Here is a 15,500-nt window from a genome sequence, read left to right as displayed (position 1 = left end):
TTTCTTGTACGTCTGAAGCACTTTCCCTTTACTCCTTCTTGCATTCTAGGGATGAGATTATCTCAGTAATTCTTACGACATATCTGGCTCACAAATAAAGGATAGCTTTCGAGGGAGTATGCCATTTTTTTCATAAAAACTTTATGGGCTCCTTTAATTTTTCATAGCTGACATCTTTGGCATTGGATCTTGACTTGGAGACAGAATTCTCTTATTGCAAAACATATGTTCTATTCAGAGAATTCCATGGAGGACGGCTATGGGACCCTCTTCAGTCATCCGTTTGGTGATCCTTAATGGTTAGTCACCATCTTTCTTATTACAGGATCTATAGTATAAAGAGGTCAACCTTCAACTCTTTGATTTCATGTACCACCCTAGATCTCAAATTAGAGGTCATTTCTTAAATTAGAATGACCAAGTAGACGCAGATGATTTCCAGTGTTTCTTCATGCTTCATCAGTCTATGATTTGGAGCCTGTTATCATAATCAGAAGTTTTCTGGAATGGCAAAATACCAGATTTTAGTTGTTTTAGTGTCAGACCTAAGAGCGTACAAACAATGAATGTCTTAGCCTGGGCCTTCACTGAAGTATATGAGGGAATGCCCTGGGTGTTTCCTGGTGGAGTAAAGACTGAAGTGTTGGTAATGGAAGGTGTGTGATGGAAGAGGGAAAATGGGAAGTTGTTTTCTGTTTAGGAGAGTGGAAAGAACCTGAGAGGAGCAGATTATGTTTGTAGAGGGGGCAAGAGACCCAATTAGACCAGCCTGACCAAAACAGCCTCTGAATTTCCTCATATAATGAGAAGATAAAAGGGTTGAAACCTGCAAATTGAAGGTAAAGGACAGGAGGAGTATCAAACAAAGGATAAAACATCAATTAGGAAGAAACTCTTCAGGGACGTTAACTGGAAAATAGTGAATAAGAAACTTAAATCAATTTTAAGTCTAACTGTGGGGAATTTGGACTTTGAGTTACACGTTGGAGAATTTTTTAAGTGTGAGAGTTTAAAAGCAAACATTTTGTTGGCTTTGGCCTGTAGGATAGATCAGGCAGAAAGCCCCACAGGGTCACCAGCACTCCCATTGAGAGTGTGGAGGTAGAATCTGGATTTAGGGGTCAAAGTGGAGTAGGCGGGAAGGAAGAATCGGTCATCCTGATGGCTGCCTCTCACCATCCCAGGTACCTCTGGCTCTCCCACCGTGGATGTAGAGAACAGAATGGCAGATTCTCTACTGCCTCAGCCTTGAATGGTTGGCTTGATCATGGTTTTGAAGGGCTCTTGTTTGTTGGGAGAATTCAGCTGTCTGGCAGAAGGAAGAGGCAATAGAAGGACTCTGGAGGATGGTTTGAGTTTCTCAAAACCAATCAGAGAGGACTCCTCCATCTTATATGGACTATAATTTATTTCTGGAATGGTTCTGACTGCTCTGAAAGGACCCTAAGGATTTCCTCCCGTAGTGTGAGGTGATTGCCCAGATCTCAGGCCCACATTGCAATTCAAAGAAGCATTTGACAGTCAGGAATCTGGTTGCTGAGGTCTCTGTGTTAGTGATCGGGAGGGAGAAGGCTGTGCTGGAAGTATACGGACGTGGGAACCAGAAAGCAGGAATCCTGCTCTACTGCACTCTCTCCACAACCTCCAGCTGTACACTCTGGATAATCCTTGATCTTGTCAAGATCAGATACAACAGTGATGTGGAAGTGTTTTGTCATATGTAAACCATTATGTGTTGGACATGGGAGATGATATTATCCTTATTATTCTTATATTTTCTTGACATTTTTATTCCTGTGGGGATTGGTTAGACACTGTTAAGCCATGGAAGGAGAGGCCTTCCACCAGGCTAAGGCTAGTTTGGGTTCAGAAAGAACTAAGAAGTGCATTTTGGGGCATTTGCAGCTGTCTGTGTAAGTGAGCCAAGAAGTAGGCAGATTGAGTTTCTTTGCGCCAGCTAATGCTGAATCTCTTAGCTTTCCTTTGCCAGCAGAAGCCACCACTGGTGTTTTTCTCTTAATCTCATGAACTGATTTGTTTGTATAAAGTGAAGCAGTGAATTTTTTTTCACATCAAATGTTAAGCTAAGAACTACTGTAGACCATTCAGGATTGGACTGCATTCAGAGAAAGTGCATCATTACCTGTTTTAATGATGTAGTTTAAAAAGGAATTCGTATTGGTACATCTCCCTTGAAGCACACGGCATATGTAAAACTTTATATTTGCATAATTAATAAATTAGGGGTGACTCTTTTTACAGAAAATAGAATATATCCTATCAATGGACTTATAGCAGGTTTCCTTTAAATAAGCATCCCTAGTACCTTTATAATTTGATTGACATATTTCACATACTTGTTTTACAAAGAAAGCCACATCTGGATATTAAAAACCAGAGTGTGCATGTTTTGGAATTGGGCTCTTTAAAAAACAATTTTGGCCACTGCTTGTAAAATTTCGGTAAAGCAAACATCACTTCATCAAAGAAACAAAACCCCCCAAATTTCCAAACCTCTTGTGTAACAGAGTTCCAAGCCTCAGCTCCCAATTTTTTTTTTAATTTAGAGAAATATGTAATGTATCTAAATTTTGGTACCAGAAAAAAATTGGGTCCCCTTGAAATTTCACTGTAATAAGGTTTGACTTGTGAGCCTTTTTTTTTTTCCTTGTAACTTTGACAAAGTGGCCTTTTCTTCTCCAGGTGGTCATCTGGCCCTTTTCTGTGTGGTATGTGCGCAGGGCACATATGCAGGGCACATATGCAGGGCAGGAATCCCCTCAGGTCTAACGTGCGGCTCCCCTGGGAGAGTGGAGCGGGGAAGGTACCTCTTCCCCCCGCCCCCTCCCCTCTCTACCTCACCTCCCTCCGTCCTCCGCAATACAGGCGAACTGTGTTTTACTGGAGGGAAACCTTGGTTTCTAAAGTGAATTTGAGGCGTGCCCTCCAAATTACTTCCCTGCCTGTCTTTGAGGCTTTCGGGGTTGTCAGCTTGCCCCCGCCGTGTCCACTATATCCGTGACTGCTGTCTGTGGAGCATTCTGTGCTCTGGGCAAGGCTCCTAGCTGCGATTTTTCAGTAAAAACCCTTCTTCCCCTGCCTGAGACGGAGCCTCCAGCCAGCAGCCGGTTTCCAGGCGGCGGGCCTGGAGAATAGGATCTTTGTGGGGCGCGGACGGCGGAGCCCGAGCCTTGGACCCGGGCCTCCTGCAGGGAGCGGTCAAGTTCTGCTTTCGGAGCTTGCGCCCCACCCGTTTCACTGCCCCTGGGCAGGGTAACAGGGGCAAAGCTAAATAAACCCAAGAAGCAGAAAGAGGGCGTTTTCCCTCGTTCTTTTCCTAAGGTGCAAAGCTTTTCCATTTTAATATCACCTGCCACATTTTAGAAAATTATAAAAGTGTAGCAGAGCCGAATAGCTTGTCAGCAATGACTGATAACGCGTCGTGTGTTATTACTATCACCTCTGCTGGGAGTGTCTACCCGGAATCCACGGAATCCTCCTCTCCATGGACAGACCCCGGGGGGAGCGGGGTGGGGGAGCCCCACAGAGTCCTGCACTTGGCGTGTAGTGCCCGTGGGCATTTTTCCAGCAGGAAGCTTTCATTAGATTCTCAAAAGGGTCTACATATCAAAAAAAGGTGAGAAACTACTGACCAAGTCCAAAGTCTTCTCAATCACTTCCCCTCACCTTCCAACACACACACACACACACACACACACAGAGTTTTACAGACGAGGAGACAGAATCCAGAAGAGGTGGGGTGACAGCCAGTGAGGTGTAGGGCTGAGACTAGAACTCCTGTCCCTACTCTGATCCAGCACAAAAGATGTTGGGCCCACATCAGGGGGACAAAATTGCTTTAGAACCTTTTCTATGAGCCCAGCAACCATGCGACATACTTCAGATAACTCATGTTGCACCTCAGGACAGTCCTCTCTTTATAAGATGACCTTTAATCATATTTTGTCCACGCCTTACCCAGCGCGGGCTTTGCTCACAGGAGCTGCTCACTCTGTTGAGTGAGTGAACCCCCGTGAAGAGCAGCACAAGAAAGACAGCTTCATATCTTTATACAACTAGTTGCTGGAGCTCAAGAATTACGAATCCTGGGCTTCCCTGGTGGCGCAGTGGTTGAGAGTCCTCCTGCCGATGCAGGGGACGCGGGTTCGTGACCCAGTCCGGGAAGATCCCACATGCCGCAGAGCGGCTGGGCCCGTGAGCCATGGCCACTGAGCCTGCGTGTCTGCCCCAACGGGAGAGGCCACAACAGTGAGAGGCCCGCGTACCGCAAAAAAAAAAAAAAAAAATTACGAATCCTTCATTTTCCTTCCACTTTCCTCACCCCCACAACCCTGGTTCTTGGGGCAGTTGTTAGGAGAAGGAGGCAGCCCAGACTTGAAACCACTCTTCCCTTGCAAGCTCTTTTGACAGCTAGTTAAGGGCCTGCAAACACAAGTGTAAATGCTTCAGAGTCAGGGTAACTTCTTATAAAGTTAGTAATTTATGTAAGGTTAACAACTTCTCTTAATTTATCTGATTTGTAAGTTTGGATATGTGTTTTAAACATTGGATAGCATTTATTTATAATTGTTGGGGAGGCCTGGGCTCTAATTTAGATTTGTTTACTGCTCGACTGGGATATTATACAATAATAATAGGTGGAAAGAGAAAATTGGTGAGTACATATGATCTGTGATCTGTGCTGGGCTCAGAGGGGGGTAGGTAAAAGTGTTTACATCTGGGTCACAGAGTTTATAAGGCCTAATGACAAAAACTTTAAGTTGGCAATGAAAGGAACATCAAAGGAAAGTAAAAAAAAAAATGTCCAGTTAAGAAATACTTATTTGAAGAGCTGTAGTTTGTCAGGGAAGTGAAAGGTCAGTTCAAGCTGTGTCTGTCTAGGATGACTTTGTAAAAGAAATAGATTTATTTTGTTTTAGGTAGATTCCTGATAGGAGAGGAAAATGAAAGGATATTCTAGGAGGAATAGTGGGGAGAGCCAGTGTACAAGGAGAGAATGCCCACATTTTGTTTCAATTTTGATAGGCTTTTGTTTTTTAAAAAAGCTTTTTAAAAAATTGATTGCTTTGCCAGTGAAGCGTTAGGTGCATTACATGCATTATTTAATTTAATCATCGCAACAGGAAGCTGGTAGTATTATTATCCTCACTTTACAGTTGGAGCAAACTGGAGTTTGGAAAACTGAAGGGTCTTCTTCAGGTTTGCACAGCTAGGAGCCAGGATTCAAATCCAGTCGTCTGGCTCCAAAGCTGTATTGCTCCAGTGTCCAATATGGACACTGTTAGGGCTGGAATGAAAGTGTCATGTATTAGAATAAAGGGAGTGACTTCCCTGGTGGTCCAGTGGTTAAAACTTCACCTTATGAACTTTCATCAAATCTTTAACCGTGGTCATTTTTAAGTCTTTTGTCATTTACAGACAGTTGCGGATGTACTCTGATGCTTTGGAAATATGTTCCTATAAAAGGGTTTCATCTTCAAGGAATTCATGGAAAAGACTGACAAGTACAGGTTTCTGGTAACTGACTCTACTGCTGAACTGAATGAATAAGCATTTTCAGAACTCTAATGGAAAACTGATGAACTCATAAAAGTGCTAACAAAAGATCAAGATAAAAAAATTAATTACATGGGACTGAGTGAACTGATGAGGATGATTATAATTTTTGTGACTTTCTGTTTGAATTTTAAAAAAAAGTCCCACAAGGACTCAGAGGCAAAAAATATACAAACCAATTTTCACTGCAAAGTAAAGGAGCTGTAACAGTGGAGGATTCCTGGACTAAATGTCAATATTATGACATAGTATGAGTGTGTTTCGTGTTTGATAATTGCAATCATTGTTGCTCCTGTTGTGGTCATCCATTTACAATGCTTGGTGTCAGTCTATTTATCTCTTGTAAAAATAAAATACAGTGTGTGTGTGTGGAAAAAAAAAAAAAAGACCCAGGAACTAGGAGAAGGAAAAGGTTTGTGATGCTTCTCTTTTTTAAAAAAAAAAATTTCTTTTGACTTATTAATAAACTATAGAGAAAATTGAAAAAAAAATAGAGAAAAGTACAATAGGATCTTCACATTCTTAAGGAATATTAAACAATAAAAACAAATCACCAAAAAAAATGGTCCACATCAAAAAAAATCTTAAGAAAATAAAGAATAAAGGGGGACAAGACTTCACAGGACGGTTGGGGCCAGGTTGAAGGATGTTAAATGCCAGGTCTTCAGTAATGGAGAGACAGACCTTGAAAAGGGTTCATAAAGGAAGTTGCACGCATCTTCACCGAAGAGATGAGGAATATTCATGTCATGAGATAGAGGTTTAACCTCGACGGGAAGTTTCTTCCAACCGGAGAGTCTGTGATGTGGCTTTGAACCCTTTGGCAGAACCACGCTCAAAGGGCAAGAAAATATTTCTGTTCTCATTGCTGATGCCCCGTGGAAGTGATACCAGGAGCGTCTCCATCTAACAACCCCCTGACACATTTCTACACTTCGAATGTGAGGACTGTGTGTTCATAATGGATGAGTGGATGGACTGTCAGTGAGTCTGTCTTTTGTTTTTTAAAATCCAGTCTATACTACATGTCAGCTTTAGAGGCTGACTTAAATGATGGAGCATTCCGTGGTAGAAAGTACATGGGCTTTGGAACTGGCTAGCCTTGGGATGGAATATTAATTCAATTATGCATCTCCAACCTTAGGCAACGTACCTAACCACCCTGAGCCCCAGTTTTCTCATCTATACATGGAGACATGCCTACCTTATAGCAAAACACTTAGCTCATTTTCTGAAAATCTAATATGTGAAGCACTAAGTCCATCAGATGAGCCTACCACCTGATCCTATCAACATCTTCATTAATGACCAGCATCAGCATCGTGTTTTCATCCAGGTTAGAACTTCTCCAAGCCGTTGGGTTGTAAAGCTCGATACTTCTTTCCTAGGAGAAATAATGTGGGGAAAGTTCGGTCAGTTTGCAATAAGAGGATCTGTGTTCAAGGCGAAGCTCAAACAGTAGGTGACTGAGACCTTGGACAGTGGGTTTAAAGCCAACTTCCCAGGACTGATGTGAGCATTGGTTGAGGCGAAAGCTGTGAAAGTATTATAAACCCATGAAGCTTGATGAAACTCTTAGGCAAAACGGTAAAATGCTATTATGCCGTGTCTTTGAAAGAATTCAACTGACATTTCATAGCCCTTGAACTACTACACGACTAGTCCTTTGCTAAAGGGTTTGTAGGCAGAAAGCCTCCCTCTTTGAGGCTCACTTTGCTTCTTTCTCTGGTCTTCGGCCTCCAAGACCATATGCCCCTCTCTCACTGGCATTAAAGATGGTCTGACTCTGGCCTGGTTCCTGCACAAGCAGTGGGAGCTTGACCTGTCTGCTGAGCCCCAGAGCCCATGGCTGCCAAGGAGACCCAGCTGGAGCTAATTGGCTGGGCTGGGTCACAGCGTCTGGTTGGGACAAGTTGGGCGTATCCTTGGGACCCCAAAGACGCACACGTGTCTCTCTGGGACCTTCTCAGTGCTCACCACTTTGCTGAGTTCCTCGGTGTGGGTGGTGGTTAAGCACAGTTGCTCCCTTCTTCTGAGGAGCTTCTTTTTCCAGCGGAAAGGTTGTCATAATGCACTTTTTTTTTTGGCCGTATGTGGGCCTCTCACTGTTGCGGCCCCTCCCGTTGCGGAGCACAGGCTCCAGACGCGCAGGCTCAGTGGCCATGGCTCACGGGCCCAGCCGCTCCGCGGCATGTGGGATCTTCCCGGATCGGGGCACGAACCCGTGTCCCCTGAATCGGCAGGCGTACTCTCAACCACTGTGTCACCAGGGAAGCCCCATAATGCACTTTTTAACAACCATGAGTTCTTCAGGACTCCCTGTCATTTAGGACTAAATTGTTTGGTGACATGATAATCACTACAAAATCCAAAGTAAGGGGAGGTCAGGGATGGTTAGCAGAGTTAGAGAAGGTTTATTATTGGTTATCCAGGGGATGTTCATGAAAACATTCATCAGTGCTGCTCAGGAGAAAGAAAATGGTGTCAGCAGAGCAGCCCAGCATGGCCAACTTCCATGGGAAAGCCCCGGCAATCAAAGAGAGCCTTGCCTCAGGATTCTAGAGGCTGAGATGGGCCAGCATAGCTGGCAAGGGCTGACACTGCAGCACAGGGACAGAATTGTGGCTTGGGAATGCAGGGGGTGTGAGTTCAAGTCTTGCTTTTGCATTTTACGTTGTGTCATTTATTTCTCTTCTTGTTTCCTTAATTTTGGTCTTGAAAAGAATTCCATCAAACGCTTGCAGAATATTCACCCTCAGGTAACCAGTAAATTTGTCTTTGGGGAGCCGCTTACAGAATCAGACCCTGGCTTCATGTTATCAGAGAGTCAGGAAACCTGCATCCTAGTCTTAGCCTTGAAGCTGTTCCACTCCTTGCCATGCAAAGTCCGGTCCATGGGCCAGCAGCATTACCTGGGAGCTGATTAGTAATGCAGAATCTCGGGCCCACCTAGATTTGTGAATCAGCATCTATGCCTTAAGATCCCCAGGTGATTCATATGCACATAAAAGTTTGAAAAGCACTGGTCTACATGATCAGCTCAAGGAAGACAGGGTTTTTTCTGTCTTCTTCTTTATTACTTTATATCCACAGGACCTATCTAAAGTTTAGCACATGATGGCTGCAAAATCCATGAATCTTTCTCTGACCTTGAGCATGTCCAAACTTCTAGGGACTTTGTAAACTTCCAGTGACTTTGTAAACTTCCAGGGACTTAATTGTAAAGTGGTGTAGGGAGAGAGGTGGTGAGTGGAGATGCGGTCAACCTTCAATGGTTGAAAAACTGACATGAACATTAGAATCACGGGTGGTAGTGGTGGTTTTTATATGGTTGTCTTTGACCTACTAAGTCAAAAGCTCTGACGATGGGTCATAGGATTGGTATGTTTTAAAATTTCCCTTTATGTTCAATAATGTTTATTACAATAGCATATATGAAAAAAATCTTTAAATGTCCCTCAAGAGGAAATGGATAAGTACAATGTAATACAATTCAGAAATTGAACTGAATGAAATAGAGCTACACATGTGAACATGAATAAGCTAAAAAGTTTTTTGCAAGAAGAAATTTGCAGAGGAGGTGTGAAGTATGGTGCTGTTTCCTTAAAGTTTAAAAAGTCCGTATGTTTGTAATAGAAACATACTTATGTAGTAAAAGTGTAAAGTCCTAGATGGGAAAAATAAACACCAAGTTCAGGGTAGTAGTTAACTCTGAGAGGAAAGAAGGGGATTGGATAGGAGCTTCATGTTTTATTTTTTAAAAAAGAAAGAAAGAGTAAAGAAAAAATGTTCCAGTAACAATGTGGAAAAATAATTTTTTAAAAAGGAATCTACACGTAATTATTTATGGTTCTATTTTCTCTAATTTTTCTGAATGCTTGACATATTCCATTATAAAACAACTACAACAAAATTCTTCTGGTGATTGTGAAGCAGACAGTTGGCATCTGGGAATTCTTGCCTTAGATGCTTCTAAGGACCTTTCAGTTCTAAATATGTTTGTATACAGAGAACCCTCTCCCAACCACCCTGTCTTGTTCTCACAGATGACCCATGCCTATTAGGATGTGCCCAAGGCCTGTGGCTTCTCTGCCTTCTGTCCTGATGAGATGCAGCCATAGCTCATGTTTGTGCTGTTGGTGAAACCCAGCAATCTAACTCTGCCTTAAGGACCTAGCCTGCAAGGCCTCTTCCCTGTTGTCTGCTTCTCTCCTTTACAAAAGCAGAAGTTCTGCCCTACAACTATCCTAATATTAGAGCTCTAACCTTAGGGTTACCACCTGCCCCCCGCTTCCCCAAGCTGCATTCATTTTCATAACACCTTCACTGACACTTCAGTTCAATGGTAGGACTTAGTTGCTCTGCAAATCCCAAGAGTTTTCATTGTCTACCCCAAGTATCACCATTTGCAATCAGTTCTCTTATTGCTGGACCTGCTTTCCTAACTTCCTTTCTATTCCAGAGGTGTCCCTAAAGTTTAATCGATAAGGATGACACCTGTTGGTCTGTGACTCAGGGAACATTAAGAAGGTAGAAGTGGCTCTAACAGCTGGTATCAAGTGAAATTTTAAATTAAATTATATTATAATTATTTTTAATATACTCTACTGCAGTAGTTCTAAACCAAGGGTGATCTTCCCCTTACCCCCACCCCCACCCCCCTGGCCCTGGCCAAGGGACATTTGACAATGGCTGGAGACATTTTTGGTTTTCACAACTAGGGGAGTGCTACTGGCATGTAGTGAGTAGAGGCCAGGAATGCTGCTAAACATCCTACAATGCACAGAACAACCCTGCCCCCCCATAACAAAGAATCACCCATCTAAAATGTCAGTAGTGCTGAGGTTGAGAAACCCAGCTCTACAGACCCTCATATCATGAACATCCCCCTATCAGTGAGGGAGAGTAGATGGGGCTACAGTCCTTTAATGTGGGACCATGGAACGAGGGATATAGGACTCCCTGTGAATATATGTATAGACCATTTCTGTATCATTGTCATGGCATGGCGGTGGGTAGGGAGGTGTTGCTGTTGGAGATGGAAATGAGAAGAGATTAAGGAGATTAAGGAAAAACTAGAAAGGGACAAAGTCCAGGTACTTGGGAGAATAGAGGGAAGCTGCCTCTGATGCCTTTGAACTTGGCACTTGGCTATAAATAACACTTCCATGCTTCAAAAATACAAGGTAGCTTATTTTAAAATATTCCCAATGCAAAATGTGGTGGATAGTTCCAGTGATGGCCCCGAGTGAGTCATGCCATCCTGTTTACACTTGCCTGCGATGTGATTTTGCAGTTCCTCTGGTCAAGAGGTGGTGTATATTTTCCCACCCCATGAGTCTGGGCTGGCGTTGTCACTTGCCTTGACCTGAAGAATGTGGAGGGAGTGATGATGTGTGACCTCTGAGGCCATGCAGCTTTGGTTTTCTCCCTTTGGGAACATCTCTACCATCCTATGAGGGCTCCCAGCCTGCTAGAGCCTCTTTGAGAAAAAGGCCCAGGTGTCCAGTGTCCCGGCCCAGCCCCCTCCAGCCTTCCAGCTCATTGTGCCTTTGTCAGTGAACCCAGGTGAAATCAGCACATCCACCCAGCCAACCCACAGAGTGGTGAGAGATAGTAACTCTTGGCTGTTGTAAGCCACCACTCTTTGGGGTGGTTTGCTACACAGCAACAGATAACTGGACATTGTGTATAAGGGACTTCATCTGAAGCAGTGGATGATATTTTTGCTTTAGAACATGTGTGTAAATGTCAGATCATGGTTAAGAGAAACTGAGTCCTTCCTCCTTTGTTTCTTGTAGCACTTCTCGGAGCTGCTGGATGAGTTTTCCCAGAACGTCTTGGGCCAGCTCCTGAATGACCCTTTCCTCTCAGAGAAGAGTGTGTCGATGGAGGTAGAGCCGTCCCCAACGTCCCCGGCACCTCTCATTCAGGCTGAGCACAGCTACTCCCTGTGTGAGGAGCCTCGGGCCCAGTCACCGTTCGCCCACGTCACCGCCAGTGACAGCTTCAACGATGGTAAACCCAGAGCAGGGGAAGCAGCTGGGACCTCGGCACCTTTGTCTCTGACCTCCTTGAGGGTGTGGAGTGTGTGTTATCATTAGCGCCCCCTTCAGCCACATACCTGCTGTGTGTGGCCTTGTGCTTGGGCCATGGGGAAATGCAAAGAGACACAGAATACCTCTCTCTACCTGAGACTGTGTGCTCTGGGAATTTGCTAGAGCTGAATGGTACTAATTGCTTTCTCTGACCCTGTGGACTGGGCAGCAAAGCATCCTTTTGCAAATCAAGTTGGCCTATCTGGTTGATAATTCCAGTACATCCATTGTTTCAGAGGTCATGCCATTTTTTTTTCTGAGAAATCATTTTTATGACCATTCTTTCCGTAAACACTTCTTGGGCATCCTCTTAACCTATTTTCAGCATGTTTCATCGACCCCATGTATAGGAGATCTTGTCTAGCATCCCTACGACTTTTTTCATTGGTTACCCTTTCGTGTCCATTATCAATGCCATTAGTATGGTATGTGTTAAAGGTTTAGTTTTCCTGACCTTAGAGATGTTCAGATGTTTTGACTATTAATCCATAGGCCTTTAATTGGTATAGGCTGTATGTATACTTTTAAAATTTAATTTTCTATGTTTGTTTTCCTAGAAGTATAATCAGCTATTTTAGTATCTTGAGTTAAGTTTTGAAAATTATATTCTCTAATACTAGTTTGACATATGCTCTCTTCTCCCAGGAGGATGAAAAGTGTGGGAGATGGTCACTAACTTGATATCCTCTGGCTTGACCTGGATGTCCCCCTCCCTTCCTATACCACTGTACACATGGCAACATCTTGTGAAATGGCTACCTACAGAGCAAGCTCCCTCCTGCTTCTTTGGGTCAAAGGCAAATGCTTCCTATCAACTTCACAAATAGGCTATTAGTTTTGTGGAGGAATCCCTCGTCCAGTTGGGGTTCTTAGGTCTACTACTGGCCTCTAAAAGAACCAACTTTGGGATCAGTAAAACATCATATCTTGGGACAGAGAATGCTCTAGGTTTTTTCTTTCCCATCTCAGATCTATTCTTCCTTTGATTAGAGGTTTGCTGACCAGCAGCCCAGGAAATCTGGCCTTATATCCTCAGTAAAGGGAAGGCCCCAAATATGTGGGTGGATTCTTTCTTGATTGGACCCTCTAGAGCCTTAACTGTATTCTCAGATTTTTCCTGACAAGAGGTCAGATGCATGATGATTTAATCCTTCCTCTCTGTGGTTTGTCCACTTTCTCTACCTCAAATCTGGAGAACAGGGTGAGGGGAAGACTCCTGGGAAGGAAGGGAAGAAGTAGAGCTAAAATAATTTGAGGTTTTGGAGCTGTTGTGAGGGTAAAATGAGATGATGTGTTTAAAGAACTTAGGACAGTGCCCACCACACAGCATTTCAATAAATCAGTGTTTTCTCTTTCATCTTCTGTTGTTGTAGAGCTGTTATTGTTCTTCTTCCTGATCCCCTTCTTTTCCTCCTCCTGCTTCTGTTTCTTCTGCTTCTCCTCCTTTTTGTCTTTCTTCTCCCCTCCTCTGTACTCCATCTTCCTTCCCCCTCAATTTCTTATTAAATCACTTCCAGGAATGACCTCAGTTCAAATGCAGGAATATGGTCTCTGTTATGACTAAATACTCCTCATTTTATCATTACACAGAGGGCCACTGTAAGGACTCAGCCTTCTTCTGGGTTTTAGCTTAGATAAATTCATGCAGTCCCTGCCTTAGTTGTTTTATTTTTAAAGTAGACTCTAGCACTAGATGAAAGGTTGGACTAAATTGACCTTTAAGATTTGTTTCCAATCCTGAGATTCTGTATGGGTATGGTTTCTGTTTAATATTTGTATCTGCCTTTGCTCATGGTTTTCCCTGTATTCTCTTTACTGCTTTGCCTCTGTTATTCCTACAATTCCTTTGATGTCTCTATTTCAAGCCCTACTTCCTTTGTGGAAGTCATTTCTGATACCTCTTGTATTAGTTATCTACTGCTGTGTAACAGATCTCCCCAAATTCGTGGCTTAAAGCAGTAGTAATCATTCATTACCTCTCATGATTTCTGTGGATCAGGAATTCAGGACAGGCTCACTTAGCTGCTTCTGTTTGTTGACTGAAAAAAAATGTTGAGAATTATGTTTTTTTATTTGGCAGAATTTCTGAGGACTTAAGCCTGGGAAGCAGCTTCTCAGATAGCTCTGAGGGACTGCTCGGAAGAGGTGAGGGAGGAGCCAGGATATATAGGAGTTTTTGCAACAAAAACCATGTAGTCAGAACATCAAAAGATTACTGTTAATTAAAAAAACCCAGACATCTCAAGTTAGTGAATTTACCATTTTTTCTCTGTATAGGAAGATGCAAGTGTCTGGGCTCATTGAAATCATTCCTCTGATGTGCACCTTAACTATCTAAGACCAGTATCTTGTTCTTTCCCATCCTGAATCCCCTCAGGGTGCACAGCTGGGGACAGATGCAGTGGCTGAGGGCTTGATGGCTACAACATCCTTTGTTTGCTGATATGGCAGGTGGAATTCTTTGTCCACATGGTTCAGGATCTCTCATGAGGTTGAAATCGGATGTTGGCTGAGGCTTCAGTTATCTGAAGACTTTTCCAGGATTAGAAGATCTACTTCTAAGGTGGTTCCATTACATAGCTGGCAAGTTGATGCTAGTGAATCAGTTCCTCTCCATGGCGCTGCTTGAGTATCACCACAGCATGGGAGCTGGCTTCCCAAAGAGTGAGGGATACGTTGGTGGTGTAGTGGTGAGCATAGGCACCTTCCAAAGAGTGAGAGAGCCAAGACACCAAGGCAGGAGCTGAAATACTTTTTCTGACCCAGCTGTGGAAGTTATTCTGTCAGTCACACAGGGGAGTCCTGATTCCTTGTGGCTGGGGACCATATAAGGATGGGAATGCCAGAAAAACAGGACCACTGGGGGGATGTCTTAGAAGCTGACCACCACACTTCTTCTCATAGTAATGTCTATAAACTGGCTTCTTCCATGTCTGGACTCCTTTATCACATGTTATCAGTGCCTTACAGTGTAGCCATTCATTCTCCTAGTGGTTCTTGAGTTGTTAAGGGAGAAGGTATAGGAGACTGAATGAAGCATGTTCCCAGCCTTTGGTGATACATCAGGGGAGACACCTGCTCTGCGTGCCCCATCACTGTGCAGACACGCTGGGCTGCAGGTATTTGATCAGGTTACAGTTTCCTGGCTGCTAGCAGTTGTCTTCTGCAGGATCAAGCACAGTGCCAAGTAGAGGTAAGTATTTTACAGGTGCTTTGTGATTCATTTAAAAAATTCATTCCTTAGCTATTCACTGAGCACCTACTTTGTGCTTAATCTGCCACCGACTATCCTAAGCACTGGGGGATAAAGACTGAACGCAAGTTATAAAGATCTCTGCTTCATGGAGTTTATATTCTAGGATGTGAGGGGGGAATAGGAAATAAGAAAAAGTAAAGAAGTAAACTATATATATGTATTCGATGGTGATCAGTGATATACAGAAAAATAAATCAGAAAAAAATAGGGAGATGTTGGAGGAGGGGGGAGTTTCTTAATCCATTCAAGTTGCCATAACAAAATACCACAGACTGGGTGGCTTGTACACAACAGAAATATATTTCTCACAGTTCTGGAGGCTGGAAGTCTGAGATCAGGGTGTCAGCATGGTTGGGGGAGAACCTTCTCTGGTTGCAGACTTCTCATTGTGTTCTCACATGGTGGAAGGTCCTGGGGAGCTCTGTGGGGTCTCTTTTATAAGGGCACTAATTTCATTACAGAGGGCTTCACCCTCATGATCTAATCACCTCCCCAAGGCCCTACCTCCTATTACCATCACTTTGGGCATTAGAATTTCAGCATATGAATTTGGGAGGACACAAACATTC

At 43.4% G+C, this 15,500-nt stretch overlaps 1 protein-coding gene across 1 annotated transcript in view; it reads left to right on the top strand.

Annotated features, from left to right (window-relative positions):
- Nucleotides 1–15,500, top strand: part of CREB3L2 (cAMP responsive element binding protein 3 like 2) — a 114,196-nt gene that overhangs the window by 57,453 nt on the left and 41,243 nt on the right. Inside the window, exon 2 of the mRNA XM_065883866.1 lies at nt 11,379–11,595. Coding sequence (XP_065739938.1) covers nt 11,379–11,595 — 217 coding nt within the window. The remainder of the gene's footprint in view (nt 1–11,378; nt 11,596–15,500) is intronic.

This window comes from Phocoena phocoena, chromosome 9 (genome assembly GCF_963924675.1).
Source record: "Phocoena phocoena chromosome 9, mPhoPho1.1, whole genome shotgun sequence".
Lineage (NCBI taxonomy): Eukaryota > Metazoa > Chordata > Mammalia > Artiodactyla > Phocoenidae > Phocoena > Phocoena phocoena.
Note: the sequence above shows the minus strand (reverse complement) of the source record. Positions and strands in the feature narration are given on the sequence as shown.